Below are 12,801 nucleotides of genomic sequence, written 5' to 3' on the forward strand. Positions count from 1 at the left end.
CACCCCCTAAACTATACCGTTCCCTCGGGTTTTTGCAGCCCAAATTCATGACCTTGCATTTCTTAGTATTAAATTTTAGCTGCCAAATTTCAGACCATTCTTCAAGCTTCACTAGGTCTTTCTTCATGTTATTCACACCATCCGGCGTGTCTACTCTATTGCATATTTTAGTATCATCCGCAAAGAGGAAAATCTTACCCAACAATCCTTCAGCAATATCATTTATAAAAATGTTAAAAAGAACAAGCCCAAGAACAGAACCTTGAGGCACACCACTGGTAACATCTCTTTCCTCAGAGCGATCTCCATTGATCACTACCCTCTGTCGCCTTCCACTCAACCAGTTCTTGACCCAGCCCATCACTTTGGGACCCATCCCGAGGACACTCAATTTATTTATTAGACGTCTGTGTAGAACACTGTCAAAGGCTTTGCTAAAATCTAAATACACCACATCTAGCACACATCCTCTATTCAATTCTCTGGTCACCCAGTCAAAGAAATTGATCAGATTTGTCTGACAAGATCTACCTCTAGTGAATCCATGTTGCCTCCGGTCCTGTAATCCAAAGGATTCCAGAAACTTGACCATTCTCCATTTTAAAAGCGTTTCTATTAATTTGCTTATCACAGAAGTCAGACTTACCAGCCTGTAATTCCCTACTTCTTCCTTACTTCTATTTTTGTGGGGAGGGACCACATCTGCCCTTCTCCAGTCCTCCGGTACCACTCCTGACTCTCGAGACTTGTTGAAAAGGTCAGTCAGCGGAGTTACCAGAACTTCCCTTTATTTTAGCTAACTACTCACGAACACACAACCCTCAGAAAATCAATCAGGGTCTATTATTCCTCCATCCCTATTCAAGTTTCTCTTCTGCGGTCCCGCTTCTGGCACTTCAGCTGTGAGCACAGAACAGAAATATTTGTTAAGCAATTCAGCCTTTTCTTTATCAGCTTCTACATATTCTTCCCCTTCGAGTCTCACAATGCCACTTTTGCACTTCTTCCTATCACTAATATATCTAAAAATGTTTTGTCTCCCCGTTTTACCATGTCAGCTATTTTTTCTTCCATTTGCATCTTTGCTTTCCTGACTACACAATCAGCCTCTCTTAACTTTTCCAGATATTTTTGCCCGTCTGCCTCTTTCTGCAATCTTTTGTAGTTTATGAAAGCTAACCTCTTATTTCTTACCTTCGCAGCTACTACTTCTGAGAACCAAAGAGGCTTTCTTGCACACCTGAATTTAGTAATTAGAATTACAACCCCAGCACTCTCTCCACCACTGTTTCACCCCTCCTCTCTATCACTATGCTACACAAGTCTATAAACGAGGCTGTCTCCTCCTATAACACCACTCTCGCCTCTGTTCTAAATATTCTTGCTCCCCCTATCCCATGCTCTGTAAGATGCCCCAAACCCAAGCCCTGGCTAAATCTGCTACTTATGCTCCTGTGCCAGGTCTGCTGAATGGCTCTGGCTCAGATCTCATACTCATGATGACTTCATTCATTTCAAATTCCTTCTGACCTCCTTCCAATCCACTCTCTCACTTGCCAACAAGATTACTACACCCACCTGACTAAATCTCTCGGCTCCACTCCTCGCCATCTCTTTGCCAAACTGAACTCCTTACTCAAGGTCCCCACACCTCCAACCCCTCCGTCACTCTCCCCAAGACTATGGCTGAGTACTTCAATAAAAAGATTCACAAAATTAACCTTGAGTTCTCAACCAAACCACCTTCCCTAGCCCGCTCTACCAAACCTCCCTCATCCCTTGCACCTTAACTTCCTTTCCTTAAATTACTGAGGAAACTGCACACTTTCCTCATCCAAACTTTCCACCTGTTGCTTTGATCCCATCCCCACCCATTTTTACTTACCACTATCTCTACTATTGTCATTCTTTCTTTCACTCTACTCCGCAACTGTGCCCAATGCCTTTAAACATGCTTCTAAATCACTCCTCAAAAAACCCTTGCTGGACCCTACATCCCCTTCCAACTATCATCCTGTCTCCCTCCTCCCCTTCTTATTCAAACTACTTGAACGTGCTCTTCACTGCCGTAGTCTTGACTTTCTTTCATCTCAAGCTATCCTTAACCTGCTTCAATTGAGCTTTCACCCTCTTCATTCTACAGAAACTGCCCTTACGAAAATCTCCAATGACCTGCTCCTGGTCAAATCCAAAGACCTTTACTCCATCCTCATCCTTCTTGATCTATCTGCAGCTTTTGACACGGTAAATCACCAGCTACACATCGATATGCTGTCCTCGCTTGGATTTCAGGGTTCTGTTATCGCATGGTTTTCTTCCCATCTTTGGAACACACCTTATAACTAATGGGCAGACTGGATGGACCGTTCAGGTCTTTATCTGCTATCATAAACTAAACTAAACCTTTAGCGTATGCTGTAGTGGATCATCCTCCACTGCCATCCCGTTGTTGGTCGATGTACCTCAGGGCTCTGTGGAGTCGGTAGATAAATCCTTCAACACCAGCTCCTCAGTTTCTGGTAGCCACAACTCTGACTCCAGGTATCCAAAATTATCTCTGACTCCTCGACTCCAACTCCAACTCCATAGCTCTGGTAGGGCTGTGGAGTTGGTAGATAAATCCTTCGACTCCGGTACCTAAAATTAGAGAATGACATGGTGACAAAATTCATCACCGTTCCCGTCCCCGTGGATAACCGTGGGAAACCATCTTCATGTCATTCTTTAAGGAGAGAGGGAAGAATCAGAATATGAATGGCCACAACCACTGACCGCAAGCTTTGCTCTGAAGAATGCTGGTGTAGAAGGACTGAGGTTGAAATAGACACTAGAAAATGACAAGAGATTATTTCCCACAGTTATCCGCGGGGACGGGAACAGTGATGAATTTTGTCACCGTGTCATTCTCTACCTAAAATTGTTTCCGACTCCTCGACTGCCAGGGACACCTCTTTTTTCCATCTAACACTTTCCCTTAGTGCTCTAATCTCCTCCCACGGCTTTCAATATCACCTCAATGCTGACAACTTGCAGATCCATCTCTCTACACCTGAAATATCAACAGACATTCAGTCTTGGGTTTCAACCTGTTTGTCTGACATCACTACCTGAATTGCTTGCCACCATCTAAAACTAAACGTGTCCAAGACAGAGCGCCTTATCTTTCCACCTAAACGTGTCTCTCCTTTTCCCCATTCTCTTTTTCTGTGAACAACACCCTCATCCTCCGTCTTGTTGGCTCGCAACCTTGGGATAATCTTTGACTCATCTCTCTCCTCATCATATATCCAACAGACTGCCAAAACTTATTGTTTCTTTCTCTACAATATCGCTAAAATCAGCTCCTTCCTTTCTGAGAGCGCTGCCAAATTTGTGCTTCCCTCCCTCCTTCCTGTGGGTGCTTACTTCATCTGGCCAGCTCCCTCCTTCCAGCCACACTTGTCTTCACAAAGCCATGGCCGCGGTTCTTACATGCGACCCAGAAGTCTTCCCTCTGATGGCAGAGGAAGACCAACGAGATAACAGCGCATCCTGAAGTGGACGCATATGCGGCCTTGCCCAGAGCACTACTTCTATGGCAGTTGCCATTGAGCCCAGAACCTGTAGGTAGTGCCATGCTGTAGGTGCTGGTGACAGGAGGTTTGTCTGCGTGCTTCTGGTAGAAAAACTCGGCCTTCCATCTTCCAAAGACTGAGTGGGAACTAAATGGGCTCTTAAAAGTTTACAATCCAACCCAGACTCTTTAAAGTTTGCACAACTGCCACCACTGCTCTCTCTCTTCTTGAGTGGGAGCACTGAAGAGCCAGTCATCTAGATAAGGATGAACCCTGCAGAGATGAGCTGCTACCACCACCACCACCTTGGTGAACGTCTGGGGTGTTGTTGCCAGCCCAAATGGCAGCACTGAGAATTGATAGCGATTCTCCATAAAATCTCAGGAACTTCTGTCAAATCCAGGGTGGCCAGAAACTCCTGGCTGAACTGCTGAAATACCAGCACAAAGAAAGAGAACTACAAATACACAAAAAGCCAATTACACTAAAAAGAAGTGTACAAGCCTGCAGAACTGGGACTTAATGTTCTTTATTCATTAATGTGTTTTAGCCAAACGCCTACATGAAGTTTCTCTAACAAATATTCTTAAAATAACTAAATCAAAATTCAAATATCTTATCATGATGCTTTCATACAGATCTTCTTATCTTAAACGACATGCCAATACAATCTTTAAAGAAAAGGTTTTTAACTTAACGCTATCAAAATCTGATTCTCTTAAAAGACTTCCTTTTAGAAAATGATGGTGACTGTCCACATTTATTTTATATGCTATGATGGTGAATAATGATGACGTAAGTAATTAAATAAATTTAAAAGTACTGCGGCACATCCGTCAATTCTAACTAGAGATCCCAATAACGACCTCACTGAGCTTCCATTATCCACGTTTTATGCATGCACGCCTAACTGACATGGCCATGTTTCGCCAAAGTGGCTGGTTCATGGAAAAAAAATCCATATCTGACTGGTAAAACCCTTACCTCTGACCTGGGTTTTCATGTAATAAAAATAATTTGGGGAAGTTTGGACTAGTACTCCTATTCGTTTCCATTTGCTCCTAAAGCAGCCCCTTTGGCAAAACACAGGCATATCAAATGTGTATGTATAAAGTCTGGGAACTAAAATAGTGAATAAAGCTTGCAAATGGTCTGCTCCTTTTCTTGATGCCCAAAGTTAGGCATTGGAATGATCTGTGCTAAGCTAGTATCCTGTAATGGGTAATCTGCATAGAGCGTCCTTTACAATATACTAGCTTAGTGAACATTTCACACTTACACTTTGGGCATGAGCATTTATGCTTGCCAAAAACTGGTGTAAATGATAGCGCTGCTCTGACAGTCAAAGAGTTCCTATGAGCATCGGAGCAGCACAGAGCATTCAGCGCACTAACCGGTGCTAAAAACCTCTTCTGCACTTTTGTAAAAGGGGGGGGGGGGAGGGGAATTTAGGAATGCAACTGTGGACTTACATTAGTATTAGTTTGACACCTAAAATTTGATGACCTTTTGAGAATTACCCCTATGCCTAGGGAGAAAAGGCAACATATGCACCTATAAAATAGTTGATCTGAAAGCTCCTACACACAGTTAAACCTATTTTAAGGCAGAAGTAACATATGCATATATTTTATAAAATATGGGACCAATATTCAGCTAGTGGCAGTGTTTAGCTAAACGCCATTGGCATTATCCTTGGAAATTCAATGCTGGGCCATGTCTGGGCTCCAGCATTCAATTTCCATGTATATGGAGGTGGCAAAAAACATAGCTAGTTAAGTGTGATATTCAGCACTTACCTGGCATTTTATGCACTACCAGACAGCCTATTAAATAATTCTGAGGTTTGTGGAGAGGGTATGCTATCCCAACAATTTTTGTAAACGTCCTCCTTCTTAACAATGCCTAAGCTGATCAGCCTTATACACTGTCAGGAAGGCCATAATTTTAGCAATGATTGCAGATTACTGCTGCACTGGTGTGCAATATTTTCTGACAGCGGACTTTTTTTTTAATGTGTCAGAAATTTGCATATTCATTGTTTACTGCACCACCTCTATACATTTTAATTCAGCTCTACTATATGGCTTTTTGCAGCAACCCTTAGTTCACTAGCGCATTTTAAAATTTCTAATAAGTATTAGCAGATAAAGTTATGCAATTTAAAAGTACGTGCTAAAAAATAGTATTGAAAGAACCCTCCCCGAAAATTGGGGAAAAACGTACAAATGTTTTGGCTGTGCACATCTCTAGCTATTAGAATGCGCTTGTATACCTCCAAAGTTAATAGATAAGCTGGTTAAATAAATATACAGACAATTTCACAGCTATTTTCTTTTTCTGCAGCCCTCTTCACTGCACTTATCTCCGAAAAACGACAACTTAGCTTCTTCAATCTTCACACGTAACCCAGCCCAATCTGACGTCACTTGCGCGCCGCCTTCGAAAAGCTCCACAGCGTGAAACGTCACTCAAACGCTCCTTCTTCTCTAGAGCTTCGTGACCAACCGAGGTCACGTACCTTCTTCACGTCTTCCTTCTGAGGACCCTTCGTATTCTGCTCAGGCAGCTACAATCCGGCCTTTGAAGCAACGGCTCGTCGAGGGTGTCTAGTGTATTGCCTGAACCCCGCCGTGACCGGCACAGCACAGACACTAGCCCGAACTTCTCCGTGCAGCGGCTAAAAACAGCGAGCGTCAGTAAGAAGCTTGAGGTGGCGATTTCTCGCGAGGGTACCATCGGGTCAGGCGGGTGTCGGACAGCCCGTTCAGTGCGGAAGTGGCGGTGGTGAAAGTTGGCAGGAGGAGGAAGCAGTAGAGTAGCTCACCTGAGAGACTTGGACCGGGTAGAGTACAGTGAAAAATCTGCCCTGCACGCCTCTCCACCGTAAAAGGATCCCCTCGGAGTCTGCGGATCGCTGACAGCAGAAGTAGCAGGGCGTCATGCCGCTCTTTACGCCCAACCCCTTCGAGCAGGACGTGGGTGAGTGTGTGAGGAGACTGAGGACGGGCCTCCAGTGGCATTGGTTTCCCGTCCTCGGAGCGCCCGGAGAGTTTCCACTGACCACGAGCGGGAATCTGGTCTGCTGTCAGAGGGAAGCTGTGTTCGTGGTGGCAGGGACGTTAGTGACTAGTCATGTGCAGGAGTACGGGGTGGGGGGAATCTGTCAGTTCATTTTTTTCTTTTCTTCTTACCTTGTTAACACCTGTCACCTCTCGGTTTCATCCTAGAGAGAAGGAAGTAGAGAAATGTTAATTGGTAAAAATCTTATATTATTTTCATATCTTTAATCATTCCTCGCTACTTTCATTTTACAGACGTGTAATTGTGGCATAATTTATTTTTAATCTGAGAATTTAATGAAAACCGGATAATATGGCAGGTTTCGGTGTTGTTCAGTAATGGAATATGAATGTACTTGCACTCTGGATATTAATATTAAGTGGAAAATCATTCTTTGCATTTAGTTCAGTTACTAACTGCATATAAACCACAATTGTAATATCAACTGTATCACATAAAAACGACTTTTTTTTTTGGTCATTCTCAAAGATGACCCCCTCTTTGAGGGGAGTAAGTGCGGGAAACAAAGCAGCAGCTTAGTAAAAGAACTGGGATTATTTTTTTAAGAAAAAGCTACAAATTTTGAAGTTTAATGAATAAATTGTAAACAGACATTTTGTCAGACATTTAACTTCATTATGATGCTTGAGCTCAATAAAGAAATTTGCCCTTTCCTATAAACTTGCCAAGGGAGACTTTGACTAAATCAGAAACATAAGCCATAAAAACGAGACTATAAAAAGACTAATTTGATACTCATATTTTAGATCTCTGGGGACAAAAAGGGTAATTGCAAGCTGACCTGTTTTCCATATGCTTTCATTTTTAAATGTTTCCTGAAAGTCTTAACAAAATTTTTGCATTTTGAAAAGTTAATTGCTGTTATCTTGGAGGGAAGAACTCTAATCCTTTCTGGTCTTATGACTGGATGAGTCCCTTGTTCCTTGCTGATGATATCACTGGCTGTTGTTTACATCAGTGTCCTTAAGCTAAATATTTTACTTTCAATAGTGAAAAACTGGCAATAGAAAGGCTTTTAAAAATGTTTTGCACCCTTTCAGATAAGGAGGCATAAAAAAAAGATTAATAATGCTGTAACTAGCATTTAAAAAAATATTTTCTGAGTAAATACCTTTTATATCAAAAATATTCTTAAAATATTACTACAACATTGGCTACATAGATTCAGCCACAGGTTTTTGTTTGTATCCAGATTTCTGATCATCTCTTGTACAATTTAAAATCTTATGTATGGCTCATAAAGCATATCATCTGGGTTCACTGTTCCTTTTTGGCATCTTTTAATAATGCCCTATACACTCTCTCATACTTTATTATGATCTTTAGACTCCTGGGGCTTGATTCTAAAAAAAACTGCGCCTAAGCACAGATACACTGTAGGCACTGCTCTGTGCAGTTGTCAATCAACAGCTAGGTACCATTTATAGAATCATGCCTAATGGCGTCTAAATGGACTTAGGTATTTCTAGGCATCCTAGACGTAGGTGCTGCTCCATTAGGCTAGTTTTTCACTCGCCTAATTTGGCGGTGCCTATGTCATATGCCTAATGATGCCTAACTAAACCACACCTATTCTCTGCCCATTACCACTCCTACTTTTTAACATAGGCGTCACTAGTTTTCGTAAGAGTTTATTGCCGAACTCTTAAATTGCTTGCTTAATTTTTTTTTCAATGGGTTGATAACTGATTTGGTCAATTACCATGCCGATTAAGCCATTTAAAAAATTAAGTTCAGCATGAGTCCTGAACTAGGCATCACTAGGCGGCCGAAATTAGGGTGCCTACTATAGGTATCATTTATAGAATATGGCCCTCATTGCTTTGTCCTCACAAACCCTAAGCAAGCATATTTCGAATCCATCAGACATTTTTTAGCCTACAAGCTGTGAAATGACCTACTCTGTGATATTTGATCAGAACAATGTTACAAAAAATTCTAGTCAGTCTCGAAGACGTATATGTGTTTGTGTGTGGATTATTTTTTTTTTTTTCATTAAGCTTTTATTGATGTATCTGGGGGATCTGGGATATGACAATCTGTTGATGGCCACATGACAGTTGAAACCTCCTCCCCCAGGTCAGGTATCTCTCTCCTTTTCTAACTCACTTTTCTCTCCTACCTTTCCTCCCCCAACTGTTGGTCTCTCTCTCTTTCTCCTCATTCCCTCCCCCTTGGCCTCCCCTTCTGCACTCCTACCTTCCCAATCAGCAGTGCTTTGCCTTACACGCTAGTACTACCAGCTGCCTGGCCAATTTGCCTCCTTTGTGGCATTCTGCTATAGCGAGGAGACTTGAATTGGGCAGCTATCCAGCCAGCAGTGCTATAGCGTGTAAGGCAAAGCACTGCTGGCTGGGAAGGTAGGAGTGCAGAAGAGGGGCCGTGGGGAGGAATTAGGAGAATCCGAAGGGGACAATTTTGGGGGAGCCATGGCCCCTGTGTTCCCCTGCTCCAACGACTATGCCTGCAGCTGCCAGCCCACTGCTGCTATATGTGTGCAGCTCTGCCCGGCTCCGAGAGCCGAGCTTTGTGATACAACTCATAGCCGCTCGCCTCAGATTGGTGGGGGATTAGCTGCAGGAGCCTGCTCCCGTGGCTCTGTAGCAGGAGGAAGCTCTGCTCTTACAGATGCCTCCTCTGCACCATCACTCCGATCGCAGTTCTGTTGTTGCTGCAGAAGAGAAGGAGTTGAGATTGCTCCACTGAATTGGTAAGGCTGATTTTTTTTTTTTTTTAAATGAATCGATTCGAATAGATTCAGCCAGAGTGAATCGGAGAATCGAGAATTGGACAATTCTAATGGAGACCCCCACCCCCTGCATGAGAAAAAATGGCAAAATGGATATCCACTCCCTCCTGCCGTATAGTCTTTCCCCCATGGCAGCAAAAATGGCAAGAGGGATGCCCATACATTCCTGCCATGGCGAACCCACCCCCCCACGTGAGAAAAAATGGCAGAAGGGATGCCTACTACCTCCTGCCACTGAAGGTCCACTCCTGTGCCAGATGCCCCCCAACCATTCCCTACCCTCCCTCTTCACCCCTCCTGAAAAAAAGGTAGGAGGGATGCCTACTCTGTGAATGTGTGCAGCGCTATTTGTCTAGTAGCGCTATAGAAATGACTAGTAGTAGTAGCACGCACAGCATCTGTTCCTATTTAAAAAACAAAAAGAAAAAAAAAAAGGTTTCCTGCCTTGAACAGCTGAGTGGCAGGAGGTTTTCCTCTGCCCCGCTTCTGTTTGGACTTCCCCTGCCGGCTCTGCGCATGTGTGAGAGTCGCTCTCACAGCGATGAATCAGATGGGAGAGTCAGGGATTATGACGAACCTCCGCGTGAATTATTTTTAGTGCATGATTAGCTCTTTTTGAATCAGACAAAAATTGGATCGAGCAGACCCACACGGTTTTGCCGATCCTCTTTAGCGCATCTGGACCTCACTTTATTTTGGATTGTAAACAGTCAAAAATTCCATACATGAGAGACCTGAGTAACATACTTAAGAGATTGTTTGTTTGCTTGGAGTTACACACATGAAGTGGGTAAGATTGAAATTAATGCATTTACATGATTTGAAGAACATTTCAGTCAACTGTTTGAGGGCCCTGATGGAGGACTTCAGTGGAGGTGGGGGGAGGGGCACATGTTGGAGACCACTGAATTAAGTATTTACTATTTAAAGTAATAAGCTAGGCATGTTCTACTGTATCCAAGATAAGACTAATAGTACCAAACAGATATTCTTTATCCTGTCCACCTGTCTCTGAATTCCATCCAAAGATGCAGACTAAAGATTAAACACCCTCGACCATCTAACATTTCTCATGCTTCTCATCTACCGAGTCACTTACTCTGAAATCATATGGCAATCTACTAGCATACTTGTGTGTAGCTTCTCTAACGTAGATGCTCTTTGAATCCAGGGAGACCAAGGGAAAGATTGTTTAGTAACTTTTTTTTCTAGAACTCGGTGGCCTTTTCTATATTAGATCATGAGGTTTTATTATGACATTTACAGGAACTTGGAGCAGAGGAGGTTCTTAATTAATTTAATTATTCAAGAAAGCATGGGACAGGCATGTGGGATTTCTCAGGTAGAGGAGGAAACAGTGGATAGGCAGACTGGATGGGCCATTTGGCCTTTATCTGTTGTCATGTTTCTAATTCATTTCTGGGTGTCCAAGTCTTTGTGGTTTATTCTCGGAATAGTATTTTTTTTCAGGTGTCTCGCAGAATTGGTTTTATCTCCAATGTTTAACTTTTGTTTAGCATTTTTGGTCAATATTGAGTTTTCATAATTTCATGGTAGATATACAAATTGTGACAGTTGTGTAGGGGAATCAGCAAGGGATTATTACTCAATTAAATAGATGTTTCCAGTGCAAAGGGTATAGTAGTCTGGACTACCGTATTTCCCCATGTATAGGCAGTGGCTTATACATGGGTTTTACAAACCTGAGTAGTGGGTGCAGTTTCCTTATATGTGGTGGCCTATCTAAAGACATTGTAGATAAGCTGCCCCATTGGATAAGTCGCGGCACTACTGGAGTCCCCCGTACCTTTTACAATAGCTCCCTCGCTGGATGGCTGCCGGCTGCCTCCTCCAATGTCACGGCAACTGACGGCAGGCATTGAAGAAGCAGAGCGGGGCCAGGCTGGATGCTGAAAAGATCACTCCTGCCCTGCACCACTGGCCACGACATTGTAGGAAGCAGCTGTCCAGCGAGGGAGCTATTTTAAAAGGTATGGGGGACTCCAATAGTGCCGCGGCTTATCTATGAGTTTTAAAATGAGAATCGGTGTTTCCTGTGGCCTATACAAAGGGGTGGTCTATACATGGTGAATTACGGTATAGTTTTATCCCTCTAATTGTGGGAAACTTACAGAAAGCATCAAACAGATTCTTCTGCTCCTTGTGTCACTGGACAGTACCCTTCTCCTTCAGTTCTTCCTTCTGAAAGTGGGTTGCGAAGGTGACTTTTTAAATTTTTTTTCTGCTCTGCATCTGGTTTTTTATTTTTGGATTTTTTATTTGATTCTGGGATGCTTTCTAGTGCCCAAGAGGCCTCCAGTATTCCTAAGGGGGTATCTCTGCCTGGTAAAAGATACAGCCCCACTCCTCTTTTCATGCACAAAAGTTCTTCACCCCCTAAACTGTACCATGTCCTTGGGTTTCTGCAGCCCAAATGCATGACCTTGTGTTTCTTAGCATTAAATCTTAGCTGCCAAATTTCAGACCATTGCTCAAACTTCGCTAGGTCCTTCCTCATGTTTTCCACACAATCAGGGGTGTTGCCTCTATTGCAGATTTTGGTATTATTCGCAAAGAGGCAAATCTTACCAGATAGCTTTCAGCAATATCACAAAAATGTTAAAAACAAACCAACCAAAAGAATGGGCTCAAGAACCGAACCTTGAGGCACACCACTGGTAATATCCCTTTCCTCTGATAGATCTCTGTTGAGCACTACCCTCTGTCACCTTCCACTCAACCAGTTCTTGACCCACTCCATCACTGTCAAAGGCTTTGCTAAAATCTAAATACACCACATCTAGCGCACGCCCTTTCTCCATTTCTCTGGTAACCCAGTCAAAGAAATTGATCAGATTTGCCTGAAAAGACTAGTGAATCATAAGAACATAAGAACATAAGCAGTGCCTCCGCCGGGTCAGACCATAGGTCCATCCTGCCCAGTAGTCCGCTCCCGCGGCGGCCCAAACAGGTCACGACATGTCTGAATCACCAGAAGGGGCCCCCTTGCCACCTTGGTTTCCCATTGAGTCCTATCTTCCCATCGAAGTCCTAACCCTCCGGTCTTGCACATGCACGACCTGATTGGGTTTCTATACTTATTACCTGGTTAGCTTTCTATACCTGTGTTACATCCCAGCACCTCTCTCAGTATCCCACGATCCCTTTATCCATGTTGCCTCAATTTCTGTAATCCAGTCGATTCCAGAAACTGCATTATTCTCTGATTTAAAAGCATTTCCATTAATTTACTTACCACAGAAGTCAGACTTACTAGCCTGGTGTTCACAATTTCTTCCTTGCTTCCACTTTTGTGAAGAGGGACGACATCTGCCTTTTTCCAGTCCTCCGGTACCACTCCTGACTCTAGAGAAGTATTGAAAAAGTCAGCCAGCAGAGCCACCAGAACTTCCT

The 12,801-nt window shown here is 43.2% G+C and overlaps 1 protein-coding gene across 1 annotated transcript in view; it reads left to right on the plus strand.

Annotated features, from left to right (window-relative positions):
* Positions 1 to 6,041: 6,041 nt before the first annotated feature.
* The window catches only part of STAM2 (signal transducing adaptor molecule 2), a 101,654-nt gene continuing 94,894 nt past the window's right edge, over positions 6,042 to 12,801 (plus strand). The window contains exon 1 of the mRNA XM_033945078.1: positions 6,042 to 6,536. Coding sequence (XP_033800969.1) covers positions 6,497 to 6,536 — 40 coding nt within the window. The 5' untranslated portion in view covers positions 6,042 to 6,496. The remainder of the gene's footprint in view (positions 6,537 to 12,801) is intronic.

This window comes from Geotrypetes seraphini, chromosome 5 (genome assembly GCF_902459505.1).
Source record: "Geotrypetes seraphini chromosome 5, aGeoSer1.1, whole genome shotgun sequence".
Lineage (NCBI taxonomy): Eukaryota > Metazoa > Chordata > Amphibia > Gymnophiona > Dermophiidae > Geotrypetes > Geotrypetes seraphini.